The sequence below is a fragment of the Pangasianodon hypophthalmus genome, chromosome 1 (assembly GCF_027358585.1).
Source record: "Pangasianodon hypophthalmus isolate fPanHyp1 chromosome 1, fPanHyp1.pri, whole genome shotgun sequence".
In the NCBI taxonomy this organism is placed as follows: Eukaryota; Metazoa; Chordata; class Actinopteri; order Siluriformes; family Pangasiidae; genus Pangasianodon; species Pangasianodon hypophthalmus.
In genome coordinates, this window is record NC_069710.1 from 8,180,489 (window position 1) to 8,203,647 (window position 23,159).

At 38.5% G+C, this 23,159-nt stretch overlaps 1 protein-coding gene across 1 annotated transcript; it reads left to right on the forward strand.

Annotated features, from left to right (window-relative positions):
• Positions 1–13,711: 13,711 nt before the first annotated feature.
• fpr1 (formyl peptide receptor 1) lies at positions 13,712–23,159 on the forward strand. The gene is made up of 2 exons (XM_026913395.3): positions 13,712–14,411; positions 15,282–23,159. The coding sequence occupies exons 1-2, from the start codon at positions 14,163–14,165 to the stop codon at positions 16,443–16,445; spliced, it is 1,413 nt and encodes a 470-aa protein (XP_026769196.1). The 5' UTR covers positions 13,712–14,162; the 3' UTR covers positions 16,446–23,159.

A 23,159-nucleotide genomic window follows, 5' to 3' on the forward strand; every position in this document is an offset into this window, starting at 1 on the left:
AAAATAAGTCTACCCAGGTGATTCCAGTAATTATTATTTACAGACCCCCAGGGCCATATTCAGAATTCCTATGTGAATTTGCGGATTTCATCTCTAACCTGGTTGTTTCTTTAGACAAAGCATTAATTGTTGGAGACTTTAATATTCATTTTGATAATCCAGATGACCCTCTAAGAACTGCAGTTGTGTCCATTCTTGATTCAGTAGGGGTAATAGGACCCACCCGTAGTGGTGGTCACACTCTTGATTCAATACTAACATTCAGATTAAATATAGAAAATATAGCCTCATTTCCACAGTCTGAAGCTATCTCAGATCATTACCTCATCTCATTTAAAATGTATCTTAATCATAGTATATGCACCTTGCCACGTCACCGTGTCAAACGTACTTTCACGTCAACAACTGCACAGAGTTTTATCAGTAATCTCCCAGATTCGATCACCGTCTGATCCCAAAGAACTTGACCAGGCAACTGAATGCTTAGAATCAACATTCTGCAACTCACTAGATAAGGTAGCTCCACTTAAAAGAAAAATAATTAGGGAGAAAAAGCTAGCACCCTGGTATAGCGATCACACACGAACTTTAAAACAGACCACTCGAAAACTAGAACGTAAATGGTGTCAAACTAAATAGATAGTATTTCAAATAGTATGGAAGGAGAGCCTTTTGAGCTATAGAAGCTCTTAGTGCTACTAGATCAGTGTATCTCTCCACCCTAATTAAAGATAACAGAAATAATCCTAGATTCTTATTTAATACTGTAGCAAAATTAACTAGGAATAAGACCACAATAGAAACACGCACACAATCATTATATAGCAGCAATGACTTCATGAATTTTTTCAACGGTAATCAGGCAAAAAATTCAGACTATTAATTTAAAACCGGAGTTTTAAAACTAACCCTGTAGATGATAATATAATAATATCAGATCAGCAATTACAAAGTTTTACTCCCCTTGAAGAGACTGAACTAATTTCACTAATTTCATCATCAAAATCATCAACCTGTATGCTAGATCCTTTACCTACTTGTTTCTTCAAACAGATAATTCCTGAAACAATCAAACCTCTTTTAAAGATAATCAAGTCTTCCCTTAGCATTGGCTATGTACATAAATCTTTTAATTTAGCAGTTATCAAGCCCTTGATTAAAAAACCTGACCTTGACCCCTGTCAGCTGTCTAACTATAGACCAATATCGAACCTCCCCTTTATCTCCAAGATCCTAGAAAAGGTTGTAGCACAGCAGCTATGCTCATACTCACATAGGAATAACATTCATGAAATGTGTCAGTCAGGATTTAGGCCTCATCATAGCATAGAGACAGCACTGGTTAAAGTGGTAAATGATTTTCTGCTGGCCTCTGATCAGGGTTGTGTCTCCTTGCTTGTGCTGCTTGACCTTAGTGCAGCTTTTGATACCATTTTTTGATACCAGCTCAGGTCTTATTTGACTGATCGTTATCAGTTTGTAAACGTAAATGGTGACCTCTCTTCTCATACTAAGGTAAAGTTTGATGTCCCGCAAGGCTCTGTTTTAGGCCCACTGCTCTTTTCTTTATATATGCTACCTCTGGGCAAAATTATTCGTAAACATGGTATTAGCTTCCATTGTTATGCTGATGACACACAGTTGTATGTTTCAGCAAAGCCAGATGACAGACACCAGCTTAATAAAGTTGAGGAATGTGTAAAAGGCATTAGAAACTGGATGCTTATTAACTTTCTCTTACTTAATTCTGACAAGACAGAAGTACTTGTACTAGGACCACATGCAGTTAGAAGTAAGCTTTCCAATTACATAATAACTCTGGATGGCATTTATGTTTCATCATGTGCAGCAGTAAAAGACCTTGGTGTGATTATCGACTCTAGTCTTTCTTTTGAAGCTCATGTAGATAATATCACTAGGATCGCTTTCTTTCATCTCGCTTTCTTTCTATATTGCTAAAATAAGAAATATATTGCAGAAAAATTACTTCATGCTTGTGTTACCTCTAGGTTGGATTATTGTAATGCCTTACTGTCTGGATGTTCCAGTTGATGCATAAACAAGCTCCAGTTAGTCCAGAATGCAGCAGCAAGAGTCCTTACTAGAATCGGAAGATATGACCACATCACCCCTATCTTATCCACAATGCATTGGCTCCCAATCAGATTTCGAATTGATTATAAAATACTACTATTGACCTGTAAAGCACTGAATGGTCTCACGCCACAGTATCTGAGTGAACTTCTGGTCTTTTATGATCCGCCACACCTACTTCAATCACAAGGTGCAGGCTCCTTGTTCCTCAAATAGTGAAGGCTACAGAAGGGAGCAGAGCTTTCTGTTACAAAGGCCCACAGTTATGGAACAGCCTTCCAATTAGTGTTCAGGATTCAGACACAGTCTCAGTGTTTATGTCTAGGCTGAAAACATATTTGTTTAGTCAAGCCTTTTGTTAAATTTTTTTCTTAGGTAAAGGAGCAGATCTGGAGGGTACACAAATGTGTTTTGGTGAAAACGGATGTTTGGATGCTGTTGACCCCTCACTCTCATGCATTCACATTTTTATCCATTAAATGACAATGAGCATACCTAATAATCTGTGTTTTTCTCTCTCTCTCCCTCTCACTCTCTCTCTTGAGCTACACCTTCTGACCCCTTCTGCTCTCTGTACCTGCCTGATCCATGCTGACACCTTACTTCTGGATGGAGTTCTCATCACCTGAAAACCACCCGCTGCTGCTGAGGATGGCCCCATATGGACAGCCTAAAGATCAATGAGATTACTGTGGATGGTACCACTTAGAAACCATAAAGATGGCTTAGGACTGCAATTGCTATGAACAGTTTTGCACTCAAGTCTCCATCATTGAACAGTTGATAACTTCAATAAAATAGACTTCATGTTAAAACTATAATGAATTCTGAAATAACTCTGATGCTCATATTCACAATTTGCTCATAAGCTCACAAGTTCCTGGTTACACAATTACACTTTTTGACTATATAGTATACAGGGAAATTATTTACAATCCCACTATCCTGTGTCACCCAGATGAGGATCAGTTCCCTTTTGAGTCTGGTTCCTCGCACTGTTTCTTCCTCATATCTTCTCAGGGAGTTTTTCCTTCCCACCATCACCTCTGGCTTGCTCATTAGGGATAAATTTGTAAATTTATCAATTTTATCCAGAATTTATACATTTCTGAAAAGCTGCTTTGCGACAATGTCTATTGTTAAAAGCGCTATACAAATAAAATTGAATTGAATTGAATACTGTATGAACACATCACTCAGTCAGTCTTTTACTAAACATAACAGCTATTACTAGATTCTTCCCCACTGAATTCACTAACATTTCCTTGGTTATGAACAGCTTGCACTGCATGAATGGTGCATGTGAACCCCATGTCATTTCTGTCTTTTATATCTTGCAAAATTATAGTTATTTTGTTCATATTTAAAGTATTGATATATGTCTGTTAATAAAATCACTGCGGTAGGGAAATAACATCTATGCTGATACATAGAATAGGAGATCTTCAAAATGGTTGTCACAAGTAAATTGAATGTTTGTCTTTATTGTTAAGTTTTGATAGTACAGAAACACATTGTAATTTATCACCAAGAAGATACTGTCTTTTTTGTTCACAGTTTCTAAAAAAGCTTTATAAAAAAATGCAATGTAAAACAAAATTCTGAATAGTCACAAAAATGGTCACAATTCACATTCAAGTCTGCTTGTGGGAGCTGTGGATATTGCCTGACATCAATCAAGGAGTATAACTAAAAATCTTAGTCTGAGGCAGCCATATTTTTGTAAGAGCATACTGCTTTTGGAGACTTAACCAGTGTATTCTTTGCCTAGGTTCCAAAATAAGCAGTGAACAAAATGTCTCTGTCTGGTCAGTGTTTAATTTGGCTGAACTTCTTTTTTAAAAGCTCAAGTGCCAAAAAGGAACTCTTTATTTTTCTAGTTGCTCAACCAAGCCTTTGTTCAGCAAATTTATGTTGGGTCATATTTATGTATGAGTTGTATTTCACTTCCTGGAGGGTTGTCTTTAAGAAGGAGTCACCCTGGACAAACAAAGATATATGTTGTCACTTATGCCCTCTAATAAAATATACTAAAATATAATTGTACTTTTGTGGGGTGCTTTATATGTTGAATTGACCAGTCAACAAGAGAAACAAGAAAATACAAAGCTCATAAATTTTTAGCAGTGACACTAATAATTTTATTTTGAGTACTTCCACCTTTGATTTTTGCTAGTCCCCACCTTTTCTCCCTAGTAGAAAAATCTATACAGATGGGATGCAGTGTGTGATGAGTGTAAAGGGGAGGGGGAGAGAGAGAGAGGTACAGATCACTGTTAAACTGTGACACTAACTCCATTAACATGCCAAATCTCAAAATACAGAACTCCCCCAAGACCACTAATGTACAGCTCTATATCAAGAACTCCCCTGTAGGGGGCACTGCCTTGTAGCAGGTGGGACTTGCGCAAGTTTATTTTGAATTGTCACGCTTTTCAAAATGAAGAGAACTTAACAGTCTGGAAGCCAGAAGAGAAAGAGAAAACAAGAAGAAGCAAAACTGTGCTACATGGCAGAGATAATCTAATAATGAAATAATTAAGGATGACAACTGTATGCTAAGCCATTAAGTAATGTAACACTAGCCCAGTATTCTGGCAAGCAAGCAGCAATTTAGACATTAGTACTCAGTTTGGTGCATATAACATTCATTAGTTAGCTAGCTTTCTTGGTAGAATTTGTCATTTTGCTCAAATTGTCTTGATAGTTTGGCCTTTTAAAGTACATACAGAGTTTAAAAGCCAACACTTTGCCAAAGGTGCTCTGTTGTAGCCTGTGGGATATAACAATGATTTATCTAATTATCTAATAATCTTGATTTAGCACTACATCTAACATGCAGAATATAACACAAACACTTTAAGACAGTTATCCTATCGTTCATATAATTATGTATGAATTATACACAATAAGAACATATATAATCTTATATATCCTATCTCAGTGAGAAGTCAAGCAGACATTGTAAGAGTAGTTGTATATAGTTTTAATAGTGAGTAATTTTGAATATTTTTTGAGTCAATATTTAAGACAATCATGTTAGACCCTAGGGTTGAGCGGATAAAAGGCAGGTCTAATAATCTAATATTGTTTTTACAGTTACAATCAGTTACAATCAATGTAATAATATTTCACTGATTGTTGGTACCAGATTTAAATAAATTATTGATTTTTGCCATTGTAATTAGCATTGTTAATATGTGTGTAATGCAAAGCAGTGGGTGATTAAATAAGAGTATTATAGGGTTAGAATTTCAGAACCAAACAGTATTTGCTCTGTGAGAATTTGGCCCCAAATCTAACTGATGGCCTTTGGTATAGAACCTTCAAAATGTCCTCATCTGCTTCCTAAAGAACAGAGCTAGCACACAACAGTGCTCCTGCAGGGGTACAATAACCTGCATACACTCTACAAAGGCCATCTGCTTTAACATAGTTTTGAAATATAGGTCAATAAGAAATTCTGAAGACCTGTCTTGTCTTGCATTGAGGCTTAATATATTTAAGTAAGGAAAAACAAAAGGCAGACCCTGCTGTTAGGAAAATAATCCATGCCTGGGCGGTGGGATATTTCCCAACAGGAAGCAGAGGACAGAGGACAATAATATCCCACCAGCTTCAGGAACTGTCTCACCTTCTTTTTGGCAGTTATTAATTTAAGAAACTTGGACACTGTCCCTGTTGTACCAATTGCACATTTCTCTAGATTTGCCATTAGCATGTCTCATCTTAGAACTTTATAAAAGACTTGATAGGTTGCAAATTGCTGCAAATCCAGGATAGAATGATATCACCTAGGTAATTCAGTAGCTTGCCAATATAAAGCTTTGGATATACATCCACTTTGATAAAATATTTTTAAAAAATAGTGATAATTCAATTCAATTTTATTTGTATAGCGCTTTTAACAATGGACATTGTCACAAAGCAGCTTTACAGATATAAATGGATCCACAAAAATATATTGTAAATATTTGAATTTATCACCGTGAATTTATCCCTAATGAGCAAGCCAGTGGCGACGGTGGCAAGGAAAAACTCCCCGAGATGATATGAGGAAGAAACCTTGAGAGGAACCAGGCTCAAAAAGGGAACCCATCCTCATCTGGGTGCAACGGATAGTGTGATTATAAATAAATCATTTCTATTGTGTACTATATGGACAAATAGTGCAATTGTGCAACCAATAAATTCATCACAGTTTTTGTAAGAAGTCCAGCTGGTTGAAAATCTATCCACTGTCCACTGATGGAGTCCTGAGTACGAAGCTGCTCGTGGCAACTGCAGCCCCAAAGCCACTACAGCAATCGCGGTCCCAAGCCATTACAGTACAGCTCCCCATATGTGATCCCCAAGCCATCTCCACAGCCCCCAGGTGGCACCATCCCCAGCAATCCAAACAGTTCTTCAGGCAGTCCATATGGGAAAACTTTGATAAAAATATTCGGCCTAGGAAAATCAACACAGAACTGGTCAGCAATGTCCTTTTCAGACATGGAAAAATATTGCATTAACTATTTAGGAATCATAGCCATTTTTTACAGAGTCCATCCATTTCCACAGGCTGAAAAGTAATTGGACAAACTAACAACCAAAAATATTAGGATTATTTTTAATACTTAGATGCAAATCCTTCACAGGCAATGACATCCTGAAATCTGGAACCCATGGACATCACCAAATGCTGAGTTCCCTCCCATGAGATGCTTTGCCAGGCCTTTACTCCAGCTGCCTTCAGTTGCTGCTTGTTTGTGGGTCTTTCTGCCTTCAGTTTTGTCTTCAGTACGTGGTAAGCATGCTCATTTAGGTTAAGGTCATTGGACATTTAAGAACATTTAATTTCTTTGATTTAAGAAGCTCTTGGGTTGCTTTTGTGTTTTGGGTCATTATCCATCTGTACTGTGAAGCACCGACCAGTTTTGTAGAATCTGAGCAGAAAGTATAGCTCTATACTTTTATAGAAAGCTAATCTGGCCATTCTGATCCTTAGTGTTACCAGTGGTTTGCATCTTGAGGTAAACTGTCTGTATTTACATTCATGAAGGCATCTCTTGAATATAGACTTTGACAATAATACGCTTCCCTCCTCCAGAGTGTTCTTGACTTGGCTAGATGTTGTGAAGGAGTTTTTCTTCACCAAGGAAAGAATTCTGCCTTTATCCACTTTAGTTGTCTTCCAGGCCTTTTGGTGTTACTGAGCTTGCCAGTGCATGCCTTCTTTTTAAGAACGTACCAAATTGTTGATTTGGTTTTGTTTTTTCAGTCTGATGGCCTCCTTCACTTGCATTGACACCTCTTTGGACTGCATATTGACAGCTCCCATGAACAGCTACCAAATGCAAATTCAACGTTTGGAATCAACTCCTTTTAGCTCCTTAATTTGTCATGAAATAACAAGGAAACAGGCCACACCTGGCCATGAAACTGCTTATCAGTCAATTGTCCAATTACTCTTGAACCTTTGAAAATAGAGGAACTATGTAAAAAAATGGCTGTAATTCCTAAAGGGTTAATGTAATGTTTTTGTTAAACCCCTTATAATTAAAGCTGAAAGTCTGCACTTCAATCACATCTTGATTGCTTCATTTCAAATCCATTGCAGTGTACAGAGATACCTATGGACCTGACTGTATTATCTGGGATTAGAGTAGCAGTTACTCATTTGCTATATATATATATATATATATATATATATATATATATATATATATATATATATAGTGAACGTTGCAGGTTAACTTGTTTTATTAAAACAACAGCAAACAGGCAGAAGTCAGGCAATGTGCCAACAGAGTTACTTGGGCAAGAGACAAAGACATTAACCAGAAACCAGAAATGTAGCCGTAACCATAAAAACAATAGTATAGAACTAGAAGGTTTGGTATAGACAGGTACATGACAGTGAGCATATACTTTGTAATGAAGTGGTAGAATAAGAGTCCTTATATACTTTGTGTAACTGAGTCCAGGTGTGTGTAATTAATATGATGGTGAACGTGAACGTGAGAGAGTTTGCGATGTAAGGATGCTGTAGTCCTCAGTGGCCATGTTCGTAGGCTGCGTAGTACTCTGGGTGTTGTAGTCGACGGCCATGTTTGTAGGCCACTCTGTGTTATCTAAGAAGCTATGCCACTTACAGCGTTGACGTGATAGAACCCCAACCCACCCCACCCCCCTCCTGTGTTACGTGATCTTGGAAGCAAAGCTTAAGCTTGTAGGTAACTTTGTTGATCCTTTGGAGAAATGGGCCAATGTAACAAGGTGTCAGCTTTTTGCATCCATGTGTGACTTGGATATCTTTAGTGGGGATCCACTCTGTCCCCGAGTTCATATTGTGGCATGGCACCTCTACATCTGTCTGTGAATCCTTTGTTCACCTGTGCTGTTTGTTCCAGGTGTTGGTGTGCAACCTTCCACACTTGCTCACTCCATTTGAAGCATTTGATGCCTGCAGGGGAGTCGGAGGGGTTGGTGTTCCAGGCGAACAGGGCAGGCTAAAAACACACTGGAATGGTGGCAGGCAAGGTATGTGCTCATATGATGAGTTTGCTTCCTAATTGAGTGAGCATGTATTTTTTTCCCTGCTGGACACTGACTGGGGGTTCTCTGCCCTAGGGTGTTATCCTGGTTGATTTCCAGGATAGCCAGTCTGCTTTGGTGTTCTTCGATCCTGGATGATAGGAAAGGGTGAATTCAATCTTGAGAGGAACAATGCCTACTTTGCCTGATGTGAGTTGAACCTTTTAGCAGCCTTGATGTATTCTAGATTCTTGGGTTCACGAATGGGTGTTGGGCTCCCTCCAGCCAGTGATGCCATTCCTCCAAGGGCAGTTTCACTGGAAGGGGTTCTCTGTTTCCTATGTCGTAGTTCCGTTCAGCCGGGGATAATTTCTTAGAGAAGGCAATGGAAGCTTAGGTCCTTCACCAAATCTCTCTTACCACACCACCTGTCTCTGAAACATTCACTTCTGCTATGAAGAGCCTGGATGGATGTGGGTGCTTCAAGATGGGGGCCGACATAAATGTCTCCTTTAGGCGTTGGAATGCTTGGTCAGCAGAGGGGTTCCACTGAAGCTTGTTGGGCTCTTTCTTGAGCAAGGCTGTGAGGGGCCTGGCGAAGGAATCACTCCAGGAATCTCTGTAGCTTATTAACAGTGGTGTGGATAGGCTAGTTTGTTATGGAGGTGACCTTGTCCCAGTCCATGAGAACTCCTTCCTAACAGTGGTGTGGATATGCGAGTTTGTTATGGAGGTGATCTTGTCCTGGTCCATGAGAACGCCTTCCTAACAGTGGTTTGGATAGGCCAGTTTGTTATAGAGGTGACTTTGTTCTGGTCCATGAGAACTCCTTCCTTGTTGATGACATAGCCGTGGACATGTGGAACTCACATTTCTCTCCTTTGACAAAGAATTGGTTTTCTAGAAGCCGTACTAGAACCATTCTGAAGTGGGTTGCATGGATTTCCTTAGATGGGGAGTAAATGAGAATATCAATGTAAGCGATGGTGATCCCATAGGACGACACTGACTATTGGAACACTGCTGGAGCACAAGAAAGCCCATATGGCATGATGCAGTACTTGAAGTGGTCAGAGGTGGTGCCAAAGGCCATTTTCCACTCATTACCCTCCTAGATATGGATGAGATTGCAGGCACTGTGCAGATCGAGCTTGGTAATGATTTTGGCCTCTCTGGGTTGTTCCAGTGCAGCAAGGACAAGGGCAGACGATAACGGAACTTGACAGTGACTTGGTTTAATCAATGCATAGTTTGAGACCTCCCCCTTTCCTTTCCACAAAGAAGAATCCAGCAGATGCGGGTGAGGTGGAGAGACTAATGTACCATTGTTTCAGGGCTTCTGTGATGTAGTCATCCATAGCTTGAGTTCCTTTAGCAGAGAGGGGGATAAATTTGGTTACAAGGATGTGTGGCCCTGACCATGACCTTAATTGTGCGCTTGACACTGACTAGGGGAAGGATGGGTGCTGTGCTATGAGTCATGGACCCCCCTCCGATAGGTCCACCGTCCAAGGCTTGTGTGTGCGGGGGGTTGCAGAGTGCATAGGTTGGCAGTTTCAATCACAAGACAAGGGAGCTGTCAATGAAGTTGCCAGCCAAGCCACAGTCAATCAGTGCTGAAACAGTAGAAACACTTTCTGAGTGTCCTATCTGCATGGGTATGGCAAAATTTTGGTGTGAGATAATCTTAGGAACACTCACCATGTTGGAGTGAGATGGCTGATCAACTCTCTGGTTCATTTCAGTCACTGCCAGCGGCTAGGGTGCAGAATGTCATTGCAAACTCTGAGGTGCTCTGATGGCCTTGCTTGAGCTTGAGGAGTTGTTCACCCACTTCTTTACCCTCCTGAGAATGGTCAAAAACTCACTGAAAAAGCTGAAGGAAGCACTCAGGGGAGGTGGTGTGCTCTCCTCCTTGGGACCAGATGGCTGTAACCCATGTGAGTGATTTATCAGTTAACAGGTTGATGAACAGTGTAGTCTTGGTTCTCTCAGCCACTTCCTCCTGACTGGAGAAATAAAGTGAGCACTGAAGCATAAAATCTTTACATGAAGTGAGATCACCTGAATATTTGATGGGGCGTGCGATGAGCGACAAGGCAGATTGAGAGGGTGCTGCCGTAGTAGCCCGCATGGGTGTCAGCCTCAGTGGCCATGTTTGTAGGCCATGTAGTACACTGGGAATTGTAGTCAGCTGCCATGTTTGTAGGCTGCTCTGTGTTATGTGGTCTGGGAAGCAACACCACTTCCAGTGTTGACGTGACAATTGGGATGATGCATTTTTCCTGATACTGTTTGAAAGCTAATAGCCATATAGCTACACTATAAGCACAGAGATATGGCAGTGAGGTGAGGCAGCTGCTGGAGTTTACTGCAAAAGAAAAGTAGATCAGGATTTATAAGGTGTAATTTCCCTCATTATTAACGTTATTTAAATCTTTTCAGTGGAATTACTATAAAAGTATTTCATGACAACGTTTTTAGTATGGAAAGATTGTTTGATGGTAGATTGTCCCTTAAATGACTAAATATAAAATTAGTGTCGTCACCGCTCCCGCTGTTGTCTGATATCCACCTGAAATGCACAAGGGTTTCATGCTTACCAATTTAACTGTACAGATCAGGAGAACAGTCATTTTATTTTATATATTCTCCACCAACAAAATTAACACAACTCATTTTTAGACATGAATGTAACTTACATCAAGTGCAGCACACAGGCGTTGATTTTAAACCATGTTTCACAGCACGGTCAAGCCAGCCATGATACAAACTGGAGTGCACGTATATACACCGGTTTACAGTAAATGCCTGTTGTATGGAGAAAATAGGCTGGATAGTATGAAAATGTTAAGCAGTAGTTTAACATTTCAGTATTGTATTTCCAAGTTCACATGGGCCAAATGAAACGAGGCTGTGGGCCAGATTTGGCCTACAGGCCATGTGTGGGCCTTGTGTGTACCCTAGATACTAGGTAGCTAGCTTTTTTTTGGCCAGGATATAAACTTGTCATGACTAATGTATTCCACATATTTATAATACATGATACATAAGATGTACTACTGTAACAAAATAAAACATAAAGGTAGTTCAAATCATGTACAGGTGTTTATAATTTAATTATTTTCAAGATCTCCAGATTACCAAAACCATGTTTTTACCTGCACGATTCAGGTCATTTGGGACCATCCTAAAATAAGTGGAGAGAGGAAAATGGAAGGGATATAAAAGATACATGAATGGATGCATGAAACACCCCACAACTATGGTTAAACAATGCATTGATGAATTACTAGAATGTTACTTAGTCTACTGGTCTACTACTTAGTATGTAGAGATTTTTTTTACTAAGTGTACAGTTGTCATATAATTTTAGATATTGATGTTGATATTTGTTTAGTAAATCCTGTGTTATGCTTCTATTACAAGAAATAAATTGTTACTTGCCTTTTAGTGATGGTTTTACTATGATTTTTACATAATCTGTTGATACTGAATTTTTGAAAAGACTGAGTGTGAATTTGGACATTGTTGATGATTTTCTAAACCTTGCTATTGTTGACATTTCTGTAGAAAATGAATTATAGACCATAGTGCTTCTGTGGGACTTTAGTGCTCAGGTTGGGAATAATGAAGGAACTTGAAAGGGCTTGACTGAGAGGAACAGCCTCCTGGATCTGATCATGTGTGTTGAAATGTTGAAATTACAACCCAAGATAGTGTGGCCATGTCCAGTGGCCATCTTGCTTGCTCCCTCTTGCTCTTTTTGTGTGTTTTGTTGTCTTCCATGACATCTTTGTTACTCCTGTGATTTCACATTATGTATTTGATCAACAGATGCTCATAGGTTTACATAGGTTTAAAGTCAACATACCATCTTATGGACCTTCAGTTCTCTGATGTTATCTCATCATTGCCTGGGGGAGATTTTCTGGAGTCACGACGGCTGCGATAACAATGGATGAAGCACTCCCAAGAGCAATAAGATTGAGGAAAATGGGCTGGCATTTGGAACAGGCTGAGGACATGAGCACATCAACCAACACTGCCCAGTATTCTACCTGCTAATGTCCAGTGCTTAGATAATAACCTGAACAACATCAAGATGGGGATCAGGTAATAGCGAGACATCAGGGACAGTAATGCCCTTTGTTTCATTGAACCATGACCGTCCTCAGCGGTGCCAGATTCTGCAATGCAGACTGCTGAGTCTTTTTCCGTTTATCTCGTGGACAGAACAGCAGCAGTGTGAGAAACAAAAGATGGTGTAGTGTGTGTAGTGTGACAGTAGTAGTGTATGTAGTGTGTAGTGTGTAGTGCGACAATGTTGTTATACTAGCTCTCTCCTGTGCACCAAACCTGGAACTACAGACAATTAAATGACATCCGGTTTACCTCCCCCAGGAGTTCACATCTCCCCCACTTGGATTTGGAGAAGGCCTATATTGTGTGCCTCAACATTTGTTGTGGCAGATACTGCAGGAGTATGGGGTATCTTGGTCACTACTTTGTGCAAGACAGTCTCTGCATGAGTGCATTGAGAGTTGATTTCTCATTCTTGGTGTTAAGTCGAAAATATTAAAGTGATGTTGGACTCTGTCAAGGGTATGTCTTATCTCCACTACTGTTTGTGATTTTCATGGACAGGATAGTAAGACACAGCTAAGGATGGAGAGCTGTCCAGTATGGTGGACTAGAGGTGACATCCTTATTATTTGCAGATGATAAATGTTCCTTTGGCAGTTGTTCCCTTGGCACCATCTGAAGTAGACCTCTGACGTGCACTTGAACAGTTCACTGAAGTGTCAAGTGGCTGAGATGAAAATCAGCACCTCCAAGTTTGAGGCCTCTCCCGGAAAAGAGTGGAATGCTTCAGGTGAGGGGAGAGTCCTTGCTCCTAGTGGAGGAGGTGGCTCAGGCACCTTACAAGGTTGTTAGGGTATTTTTATTAATGGCAAAAATGCTTAAACAAATTGGATTTTCACAAACACTAGGCCACATCCCAAACTGCATACTATCATACTAAATAGTTTGTCAGTACACCATAGGTATCATTACTATTTAATCATAGTACTTAGTGTGTATTATGGGGTTCTCTCTTTATGTATATTGAGTTGATACTCTGAGTCATGAGATTGATCTGCAAGATGTGGCAAAACCCATGTTAAAAATGTTCTAAGTGTTCTTAAGTAGCTTAGCATTAGCATTTGTCTACCAGATTCGAAAATCTTACGTCCAGCAGCTTTAAACTGCCACCCTGCAAGAGAATATAATTCTGTGCTTAACAGCAGAGGTTCCTGAAACTGGTCCTTATGGTATGAGTGAGTGATCAGTGTGGGGCCAAGTCCTAAGATCCCACACTCACTGCTGCAAGAGAGAAGATAAATATAGATCAGGAAAATATGGTTTAGGTGTATCACATCAGCCATTACCTGTCCAGCTCAATCCAGACTGAATGATTTCCTTTGCATTTAAGTAACGTTCTATAACAGATAGCGCTTAGTGTTTTTGACCAAATTAATGCGACCCTATACGATTGGTCGGTAACGATGAGACGGCGTGACGTCTCATCGGTTAAAGACAACGACTCAGTTCAGCAGAACAAAAAAGTTGCAGAGCGCTGCAGACAGAAACCGCGTGAATGTCGTACCTGCAATCTGCACGCACTTATTGTAAGCTCAGATTGCGTCTTCAAAATTTTCTTTGAACACTGCGGCGAAGGTGGCCCGTTTCTTCAGTTTGAGTTGGACGTCTGTGCGGCGGTTCTGAGGATTTATTTGGGCGATTTGATACTCTGGGTAAGCTTTCTTTGGTTTACTTGTTATTTCTTTGATTTTACTTCTTCTTAAATCTAATTGCTCGCTCAAACGTTGGCCATTAGCGAAGCAGGTTACTATCTTCTTACATCTAGCCGTTTGATGATTAAACTTCATATACATATGCATGAGTAGTTGTTATATGCGCTGTAATACAGTACTGAATATAAAGCCAGTGGTAACTTTGAATAAAGTTAAAAAGATAACCTGCAAATAAGTAGCGGTTTATTAGTGAATTTATTTGGTGTGTTATAGGGTTCTATTATTATTATTATTATTATCATTATTATTATTATTATTATTATTATTATTATTATTATTATAAACTGTCTGAATAATTTCTTAAGGAGTGTTCTTGAATTTTGTTTTCTGAGGGACTTATTTCAAGTTAAAAAAAAAACAACAAGGAAAAGTACATAGATATCTTAAAGGTGAGGAGGTAGCAGAATTTTCCAAAATGCATATGTTTAAATACAAATCACAGTCTGCTTTCCAAGAGAATGACTAGCGTAAAAAAACTGCACTGAAGTGACTTTTATGATATCGGTTGATTTTTATTACATCTTAATGTTGTTTGAACAACATATGGCACCTCTAAATTAAACACTTTAAAAAAAAAAAAGCCCAATACCAGTAAGAGCTTTTGAGATATTACTGTGATCTCTGTGTCATTAAGAATATACACATTGCTCAGTTTCTAAGAATTAGGTCAATTTGAGGTGCTACACTTGTGACCTCAAGTGGACAAAAGTAGAATAACACGTAAAAATAGTGCCATCTGAAACTCAAACCTTTGTAATATATTCTGAAAGGCATTTTCAAAAACTGAATATTATTTTTCTGCCAAACCAGGTTGCACAGATTACTCCAGCCATTTCTGTGTTGTATATGAACAGGACAGAGATGTCTATCTATAACAACTTCTCCATGGGTAACGGTTCAGAGGAGGACTATTACGATGACTATGACGATGAGCATGCAGAACTCAGGCAATCACTCAACATCATGTCACTCATAGTCTACTGTTTAGCCTTTGTGCTTGGAGTGGTTGGGAATGGCATTGTGATCTGGGTGTCTGGATTCAAGATGAAGAAGACAGTGAATACAGTTTGGTTTCTCAACCTGGCAGTAGCAGACTTCCTTTTCACTGCCTTCTTGCCTCTCAGTGTGGCTTACACAGCCATGGGCTTCCACTGGCCATTTGGACGCTTCATGTGCAAGCTCAACAGCACACTCAGTTTCCTCAACATGTTTGCTAGTGTGTACATCCTGGTGGTGATTAGTGTGGACCGTTGCATATCAGTTGTGCATCCAATATGGGCCCAGAACCATCGAAGTGTCAGCTGTGCATCCGGACTGAGCCTTGGTGTCTGGGTATTTGCTTTACTCTTGAGCTCTCCCTACTTTGTCTTCAGGGACACTGCTCCAGACTACAATAATCCAAATGTTATCAACTGCTTTAACAACTTTGCCTTTTCTGATGATTATGAGACTATAGAGGTGGTGGAGCTCCGTCTCCTACGGCACCGTGCTATGATCATCACACGTTTTCTCCTGGGGTTTGTAGTGCCTTTTTCAATCATTGTCTCCTGCTATGCAATCATCATCCATCGCCTCAAAAGAAACCGCTCAATGTCTGGTCGCACAGGGCGCCCTTTTAAAATCATTGCTGCTGTGATCACAGCTTTTTTTCTATGCTGGGCTCCATACCACATCCTGGTGCTGATCGAGATGGCTCACCACATGGCCCCCAAGAATAGCCCCACCCTGGAGCATATAACTACTATTGGCATTCCCATAGCCACTAGTTTGGCTTTTCTCAACAGCTGCCTGAACCCATTATTATATGTGTTCATTGGTCAGGATTTCAAAGATAAGGTGCGGAAGTCTATCTTGAAAGTGCTGGAAACAGCATTCTCAGAGGAGGTTTCACGCACTAACACCTGCACAAACTCCATGCTCAACACTCGCATCAAAGAGCAAGGAAGCAAGTCATTTTCTGATGTAGAGCTGTAAGAAACAGATGCAAATACTCTTTTTTTCGAGGAGAGGGCATACTTCATTGCAATTTTGGCAACTAAAAGAAACAACCTTAGAATGTGTACAGAATAAAGGACTGAAATAAAAACTGCAAGCTGCAAACATTTTGGTCCATGAATAACTAGAAAACAAATTTTAACCGCAGTGCAGCTTACACTTATGTACATATGGGCAATGTCCCAAATCCACTGTTTGGTCACTATTTTGGAAGAAGATAAGTTCTTGGTCTTCAAGAAATCAGTAGTTATTCCTCATATTGAAGCAAATGAGCTACAATATATCACTGTCAGCTTAAACATCAAGGAAGTATAAAATGTTAGGACATAAGTATGGAAGCCCAGAAAGGCCATGAGGTTTTTTTTTTTTGTAATCTATTGGATTGTAATCTATCTTTCTTGATCTCAAAATAACAAAAGTTTGAGCTTGGCGTGGAGTTGAGAAGGCAGCTCAGAAGTCTGCAACTATACTGTTGTAGACATTATATTTGTATTCTAGTTCAAAGCACTTCTGTAAGTTGCTCTGGATAATGGTATATGCCAAATGCCATAAATGTAAATGTTATAGTGATCCTGAATGGGTGGTCAATTTCACTGCCAGCCTATTTGAGAGACCGGGACGTCTCCATGGTTATCGCTTGATGTTTGAGAGATGCTGCTTAAATGGTTTGTGGCTTACAAGATAAGTGGTGATCAAAATGTTTGGAAAAGTATGTAATTACTGTAGAATCACCATAATACCAATTATATGACAGTGTCCCACTGGCCACAATAATGTAATGCTAGTATGCTGCTGCTATGCCACTGGCCACAGTGATGTAATGTAGTATGCTACTGCTGCATGATCTCGGAAAATAAATTATTATCGCGAGATCAAGAAAATAATGTATGCGCTCAAGAAATCAACTTTTGTTATCTTGGAATCACAAGAAAAATAAGTTGTGATCTTGAGATAACAGTACAGAAAAAAAAAATAACTTATGGCCTTTCTGAACTTCCATACACAATACATTGATTTAGAAGGCCAAGTTGACTTTGGTTTTTGTGGGATTACTGTTAGAAATTATATGGTAAATTTACAGCAAGCATGTTAACTAGAACTGTATTATTATTTTTGTGTTTTAATATTACAGTTGGTATTATAATAAACTGGATACAGAATGTTCTCTGTACATCCTCTGTCCTCAGCATGATGAAGACCTTTAAATATGGTACTTGATTAAAGTACCCAATACTGATTTTTGTGTAGTACAATTTATTCCAATAATAATAACTGTATTATTTCCATGTCTTGCTAATCTTTTATTTTGTTTAATATATTTAATCAGTAATTTTTCATGAGATCATATAAGAATGTATTGTATTACTTTTTTTAAAATATATTTTTGCTGAATGTGCTTTGTGGTTGTAAAAAAATTAACAACATTAAATGCATCAAGCAAAATACTTAAGCCTGCTTTAGTATTAACCTAATTTATCATTCAATACCATAGAAAGAAACAAAGGGTTGGCTAGGTGTGATGTGCTCTTAATTACTTTTTTTTTAACTTGACTATCAAAGGAATAACCCTCTGACCCTCCCTCCCAGAAAAGCAGAGCACAAGGATGCTCCCATTCAGCGCCAGCTACTTAGAACATATCAATCTTTATGTGGGGAAAGTTCTCCAAGTGCTTAAGATGATTTTCTGGGCAACCCATTCAATATAACTAATAATTTAACAATATGGCTTCCACCCTCCACCCAGCTGTTTGCACAGGATGTAATCTATTTTATCAGGCTTTTAATTTGGTTTTTTGATTTGTTGAATTAATAAAACAATGCCAAAATCTTTGTTTAATTCAATGCATTTTGCTATAGAGAAAACCTAAAATCCACTCAGACATCCAGGTTAGCTTACGTTATCTGGTTGGCTAGGGTTATCAGTTATACTGTATTTGTTAATTAACTGTATTTGATAATTATTTGTATTTAATAACATTTAGATTCTCTCCGTCCTGACAGATAAAATTATTTAGCTAACAGCTAGCATTAACCATGCTAATTATGAACATTTATAAATATGGTTTTAAAATCATGTCAGGTCAGCTCATGTTACCTAGATGATCAGCATTAACAATCAGCACTGCAATGAAGTGACTGTAAAGTGTGGCTAAGGCTAATGCACCTAACCTGCAATGATTTATTCACATTAATTGATGTCAGAAAAAAATGTGCCATTTGGAATGGTTAAAATGAACAGAAATTTTGTGTGATTTTATAAAATCATATCATTCTTTTAGTATTTTAAATCAACAGAGAAGAAAAGTGTGTGATGTAGCAACTAATAATCACTGCTAATAATGTTTAATAACAATGCATGTCATAACAGTTCTATTCTGTTAGTGACACCAAAAGTACGAGAGTGTATTACAGATCATAGTACCCAAGAATACTCCAGCTGAGATTAGCAATAACTTCATAAATACTCACAGTAAATGGTTGAAAAAGTAGTGAATTTAAACATTGGATTATGTTAGTTATGTAAACGTCATGTGACATTTATATTACATTAATATTACATTAATATTACTTCTTCATACCTCACTTTAATTTTTAATGTCATACTGATTTGGTTTTTAATATGTAATAATAGCATGCTCCTGTAGACTAGTCAATGAAAGTAAATTAAATATTTTAATAGCATGTTAATGTTGTGTTTGTATGTACACAGTAGCATCACACAAGCCCAGTACTTTTAAAAGCTTTTTTTTTTTTAATTTATAATAATACCAAGTTTAATTAGAAATTTAGTTTTAAATTTAGTTAGTATTTAATACAGACTGACTGTTTGAGAAGAGCAAAAGTCAAGAAACTAGGACGGAGCTGATCTAGAAGACAATATAAAGCAGATTTGGCCTGCATCTGGACCAGAGGACCACTGAAAAAATGTTGAAGCTGAGCCAGTGCCGGCCCAGAAATCAGAATACAGATGTGGACACCACCGGCCCAAATATTATTAGAGGGCCAAGCACTTCTTCTTCTTCTGGATATGGTGTCTATGGGAGCCCACAGAACCATCTGGTAAAAAGTGGTGAAATTTGGCTCACTGATTGGGGAGGGTCTAAGGAACATTCTGACCAAATTTGGGCCAAGTTTTGCCAACACTCTAGCGCCACCACCAGGTCAAATTTGGGCCTAATTTGGAAGTACATTTATGGTCATAACCTTTGAACCGTGTGTCCAAAATTTAAAAGCCTCACTGAGACAAATTCAGTGCACCCTATGACATCAATTTCCGACTAATGAGATTTTCCGCCGTCTTGGATTTTGCTACTCCTTGTACAAATGTTGTCCAATCATCACCAAAGTTGGCACACATCATCTTCAGAGTAAGCCTCACAAAAGTTATCAAAATAATTTTGAATAGTCCAAAGATTTTTGCCCATAATGGGCCAACGAATCTGATGGTGAAGCTGTCTAACAGGAAGTGAGGTTGTATCTCAGCAACGACTTTGCAGACTGACACAAAACTTGGTAGGCAGCTTCAGGACCATGACGTGAGGCTAAGCAATAAATTTTGTGCCAACATCAGCTACTGGTCAAAAGTTACAAAAACATGCCAAAAATGCTTACATCTAACTGCCATTTTTGGCTACTCCTCCTCCAAATTTTTTCCAATCCTCATCACATGTGGCTCACATCATCTTGAGATCTGTCTGAACAAAGGTTATCAAAGGAATTTTGATATTCAAACCCGTTCTCCTGTAACACGCCTTGCAAATGCAAAAAACAGGATGTGAGGGTGTATCTCAGCAATGCATCTACATATCATCACGAAACTTGATAAGTATCTTCAGGACCATGCCCTGAATGTACCCAAGATGTTTTGTGACTGCACCACCATGTGGTCAAGAACTGTAACTTAATTTTTTTTCTTTATATCATTTGAAGAGTTTGTGATAAATTCACAGTTAATTTTTCCTATAATTCCCTGGAGTATGCAGAAGTGAATGCACACCAACATCTGAAATTCAAGTGTACTTCCTGTCGCCCATCTTGGATTTTGTTAAAAACAGTTTTGTCGCTATTCCTCCTACAAATTTTCTCAAATCATCACCAAATTTGGCACACATCATCTTTTTTTTGTGCACACAAGCCTCACAAAAGTTATCATAAGAATTTTGAATATTCCAAATGGTTTGTCTGTAATGGGCAAACGGATCTGATGGCGAAGCCGCCAAACAGGAAGTGAGGCTTTATCTCAGCAACAACTTTGTGCACTGACACAAAACTTGGTAGGCATCTTCAGGACCATGACCTGAGGCTATGAAACAAATTTCGTGCCAGCCCCACATACTGGTCAAAAGTAACAATAACATGCTAAAAAAATGCTTACATCTAAGTGCCATTTTTGCTGCTACTCCTCCAAATCTTGTCCAATCTTCACCAAATTTGGCTCATATCATCTTGACACATGTCTGAACAAAGCTACAGCAATTCCACCCTGCTGCCCATTTGTTCATCTAGACCTTTCCTCCTACAGTCAGAGAATTCCACCACTGTCTGTGGTCACAACATACACATTAAGAGTGTAAGTACAAATCACTCTTGAATCTCTTTGCCTAAAGTTATGGCTCTGCTTTCCTGTGATTGCTTAAGCAACAATTATAGCGTGTCTGTGAATGTGTGGCTCACCGAGTCTGGGTGCTTGGTCCCCAAAAATGCTGCTTGCATCTTTAATTATTATATATCTTGTCTAAATTATCTTATAATGCCTATCAGAATCAGACAAAATCTATAGCTAAGTATGTTGTTTATAAACTAAGAGTTTTACTGAATTTTACTAGAAATAACATTCAGTGTGTCCCTTTGTCTAACAAAGCTTAATCTTTTGCCTACATAAAACTAAAAACATCCCACCCCCATTAGTTTTTATTCAGTCCAGTGGGACCCCAGTCCCAATGCACACCTCTAACCTTTGAAATCTATATCCTGAAATCAACAAAATTAACTTTAGATATTGAAAGGTATTGAAACCGATAAGATCACCGCAAATGAAAAGTGATGGGAAAATCCTTTTCCCACGAATTCTACTGGATATAAACTGCCAGAACAAAACAATTATGTGCCATTCTTTCCTGCGAAGAGACGGTCTTAGTGAGGAGCAACAAAATTGGCAAATAAAGTATGTGTAGGTGAACTATGCATGCCTTTTAAATTACAGTCATTTGAGCACACTCATTACAGTTCCCATTTTAGAGCTATGCTGTACCTGACAAAAAACAGTACAATATTAAGAGCAGGCAACGTGTTCTCAAATGTAAGACTACGTTGGGGTCAACACAATGCAGTGAGGCACTCTGTAGTGGCACCAGAATTCAACCTATCACTTTATCCACAATCTTTGGAAAAGCAGATTGGTGCCATGATCTCAGCTGAAATGTGCAACATGGAGTCAAATAAATCTTTCTCTGCAATCCTCCACTGATGCAATGGTTGACTTGACTGAAGTCACTTCAATAATCAGGACCAACCTACGCACCTTCTTCAACATTATATGTGTGCGGACCTTTTCTCAAAGTTAAACAAACCATAAAATACATAATTAAAACTAAAGAAAAGTCATCAATAAGATAAACTTGAAATGAAATTAAGAGATCAGACCAAAATTTGCTAGCATAAGCACACTGCCAAAACTAATAATCAGTTTCAATGTCAGACCTGTATCTCTTAAATTCTATGGATTAATTTAAACTTCTCACTTTGTTGGAAAGTAAGTGCTTTAGTGGCAAGGACCATACTTTTTGCCAAGGTATATTCTCTACAATACCATCCCAATATGGCATTATGTTTGGAATCATAACAATGTCTTTCTGAAATAAAGCTCCAATTTTCTTGTTATTACATTGCTGCTTTGTTGAAAAGCACACACTCCAAAAAAAGTATCTATTAAATGAAGAGACTGATCAAGTGGCCATGGAAAGTTAACGTCCCTCAGTCACTCCAGCTGGAATAACATCAAATACAATTGCATATTCCTTAACAAAATAAAGGAATTTTATATTTTTGCAGGAATTCCTGATAACTATATGGCCTACCATTTGAGTCAAGAAATTGGCCAACTACAATTAGTTTGTTTCTGAACCATTGTTAGACAACATACAGTCAATTTTCTTCATCATTTTCTTTTCTACTTCCAAAAAGAGAGTTGCATAAGTTACTCAAGATAATACTTCAGCTTTTGAAAGCAGAATTCTACCTTTGATAGTCAAATCTCTTTGCAACCATGCATTCAGTCTCTTTTGTGTTTTTTCATTGAGGGGAATAACGTTTAACTGGCACCTCATATTCTGAGCTTTAACAAGTTTATTCCTAAATAAGTAATCTGATCCTTCACTGGAATATCATGGATAAAAGAGGCATCACATTCTTTAATGGCTTTTTTTTAAAAAAGCTCTAGAGCGAGGGAACTTTGGGAGGCATTCTTTAAAAACAGCATGGCGTCATCGGCCAACTGGCTAACAATTATGTGTCTGTCAGCATTTATTAGTCCTTGTAATGAACTACTGGAAATATGAAGAGTGAGAAATTGAGAAGCAATCAAAAATAAATACAGAGAAATTGGACAGCCTTGGGCATGTACCAAATTTTAATCAAACAGAACTTCTATTATTTTTATATAATGTTTTGATAGTTTTACAAAAAAAATAAAGC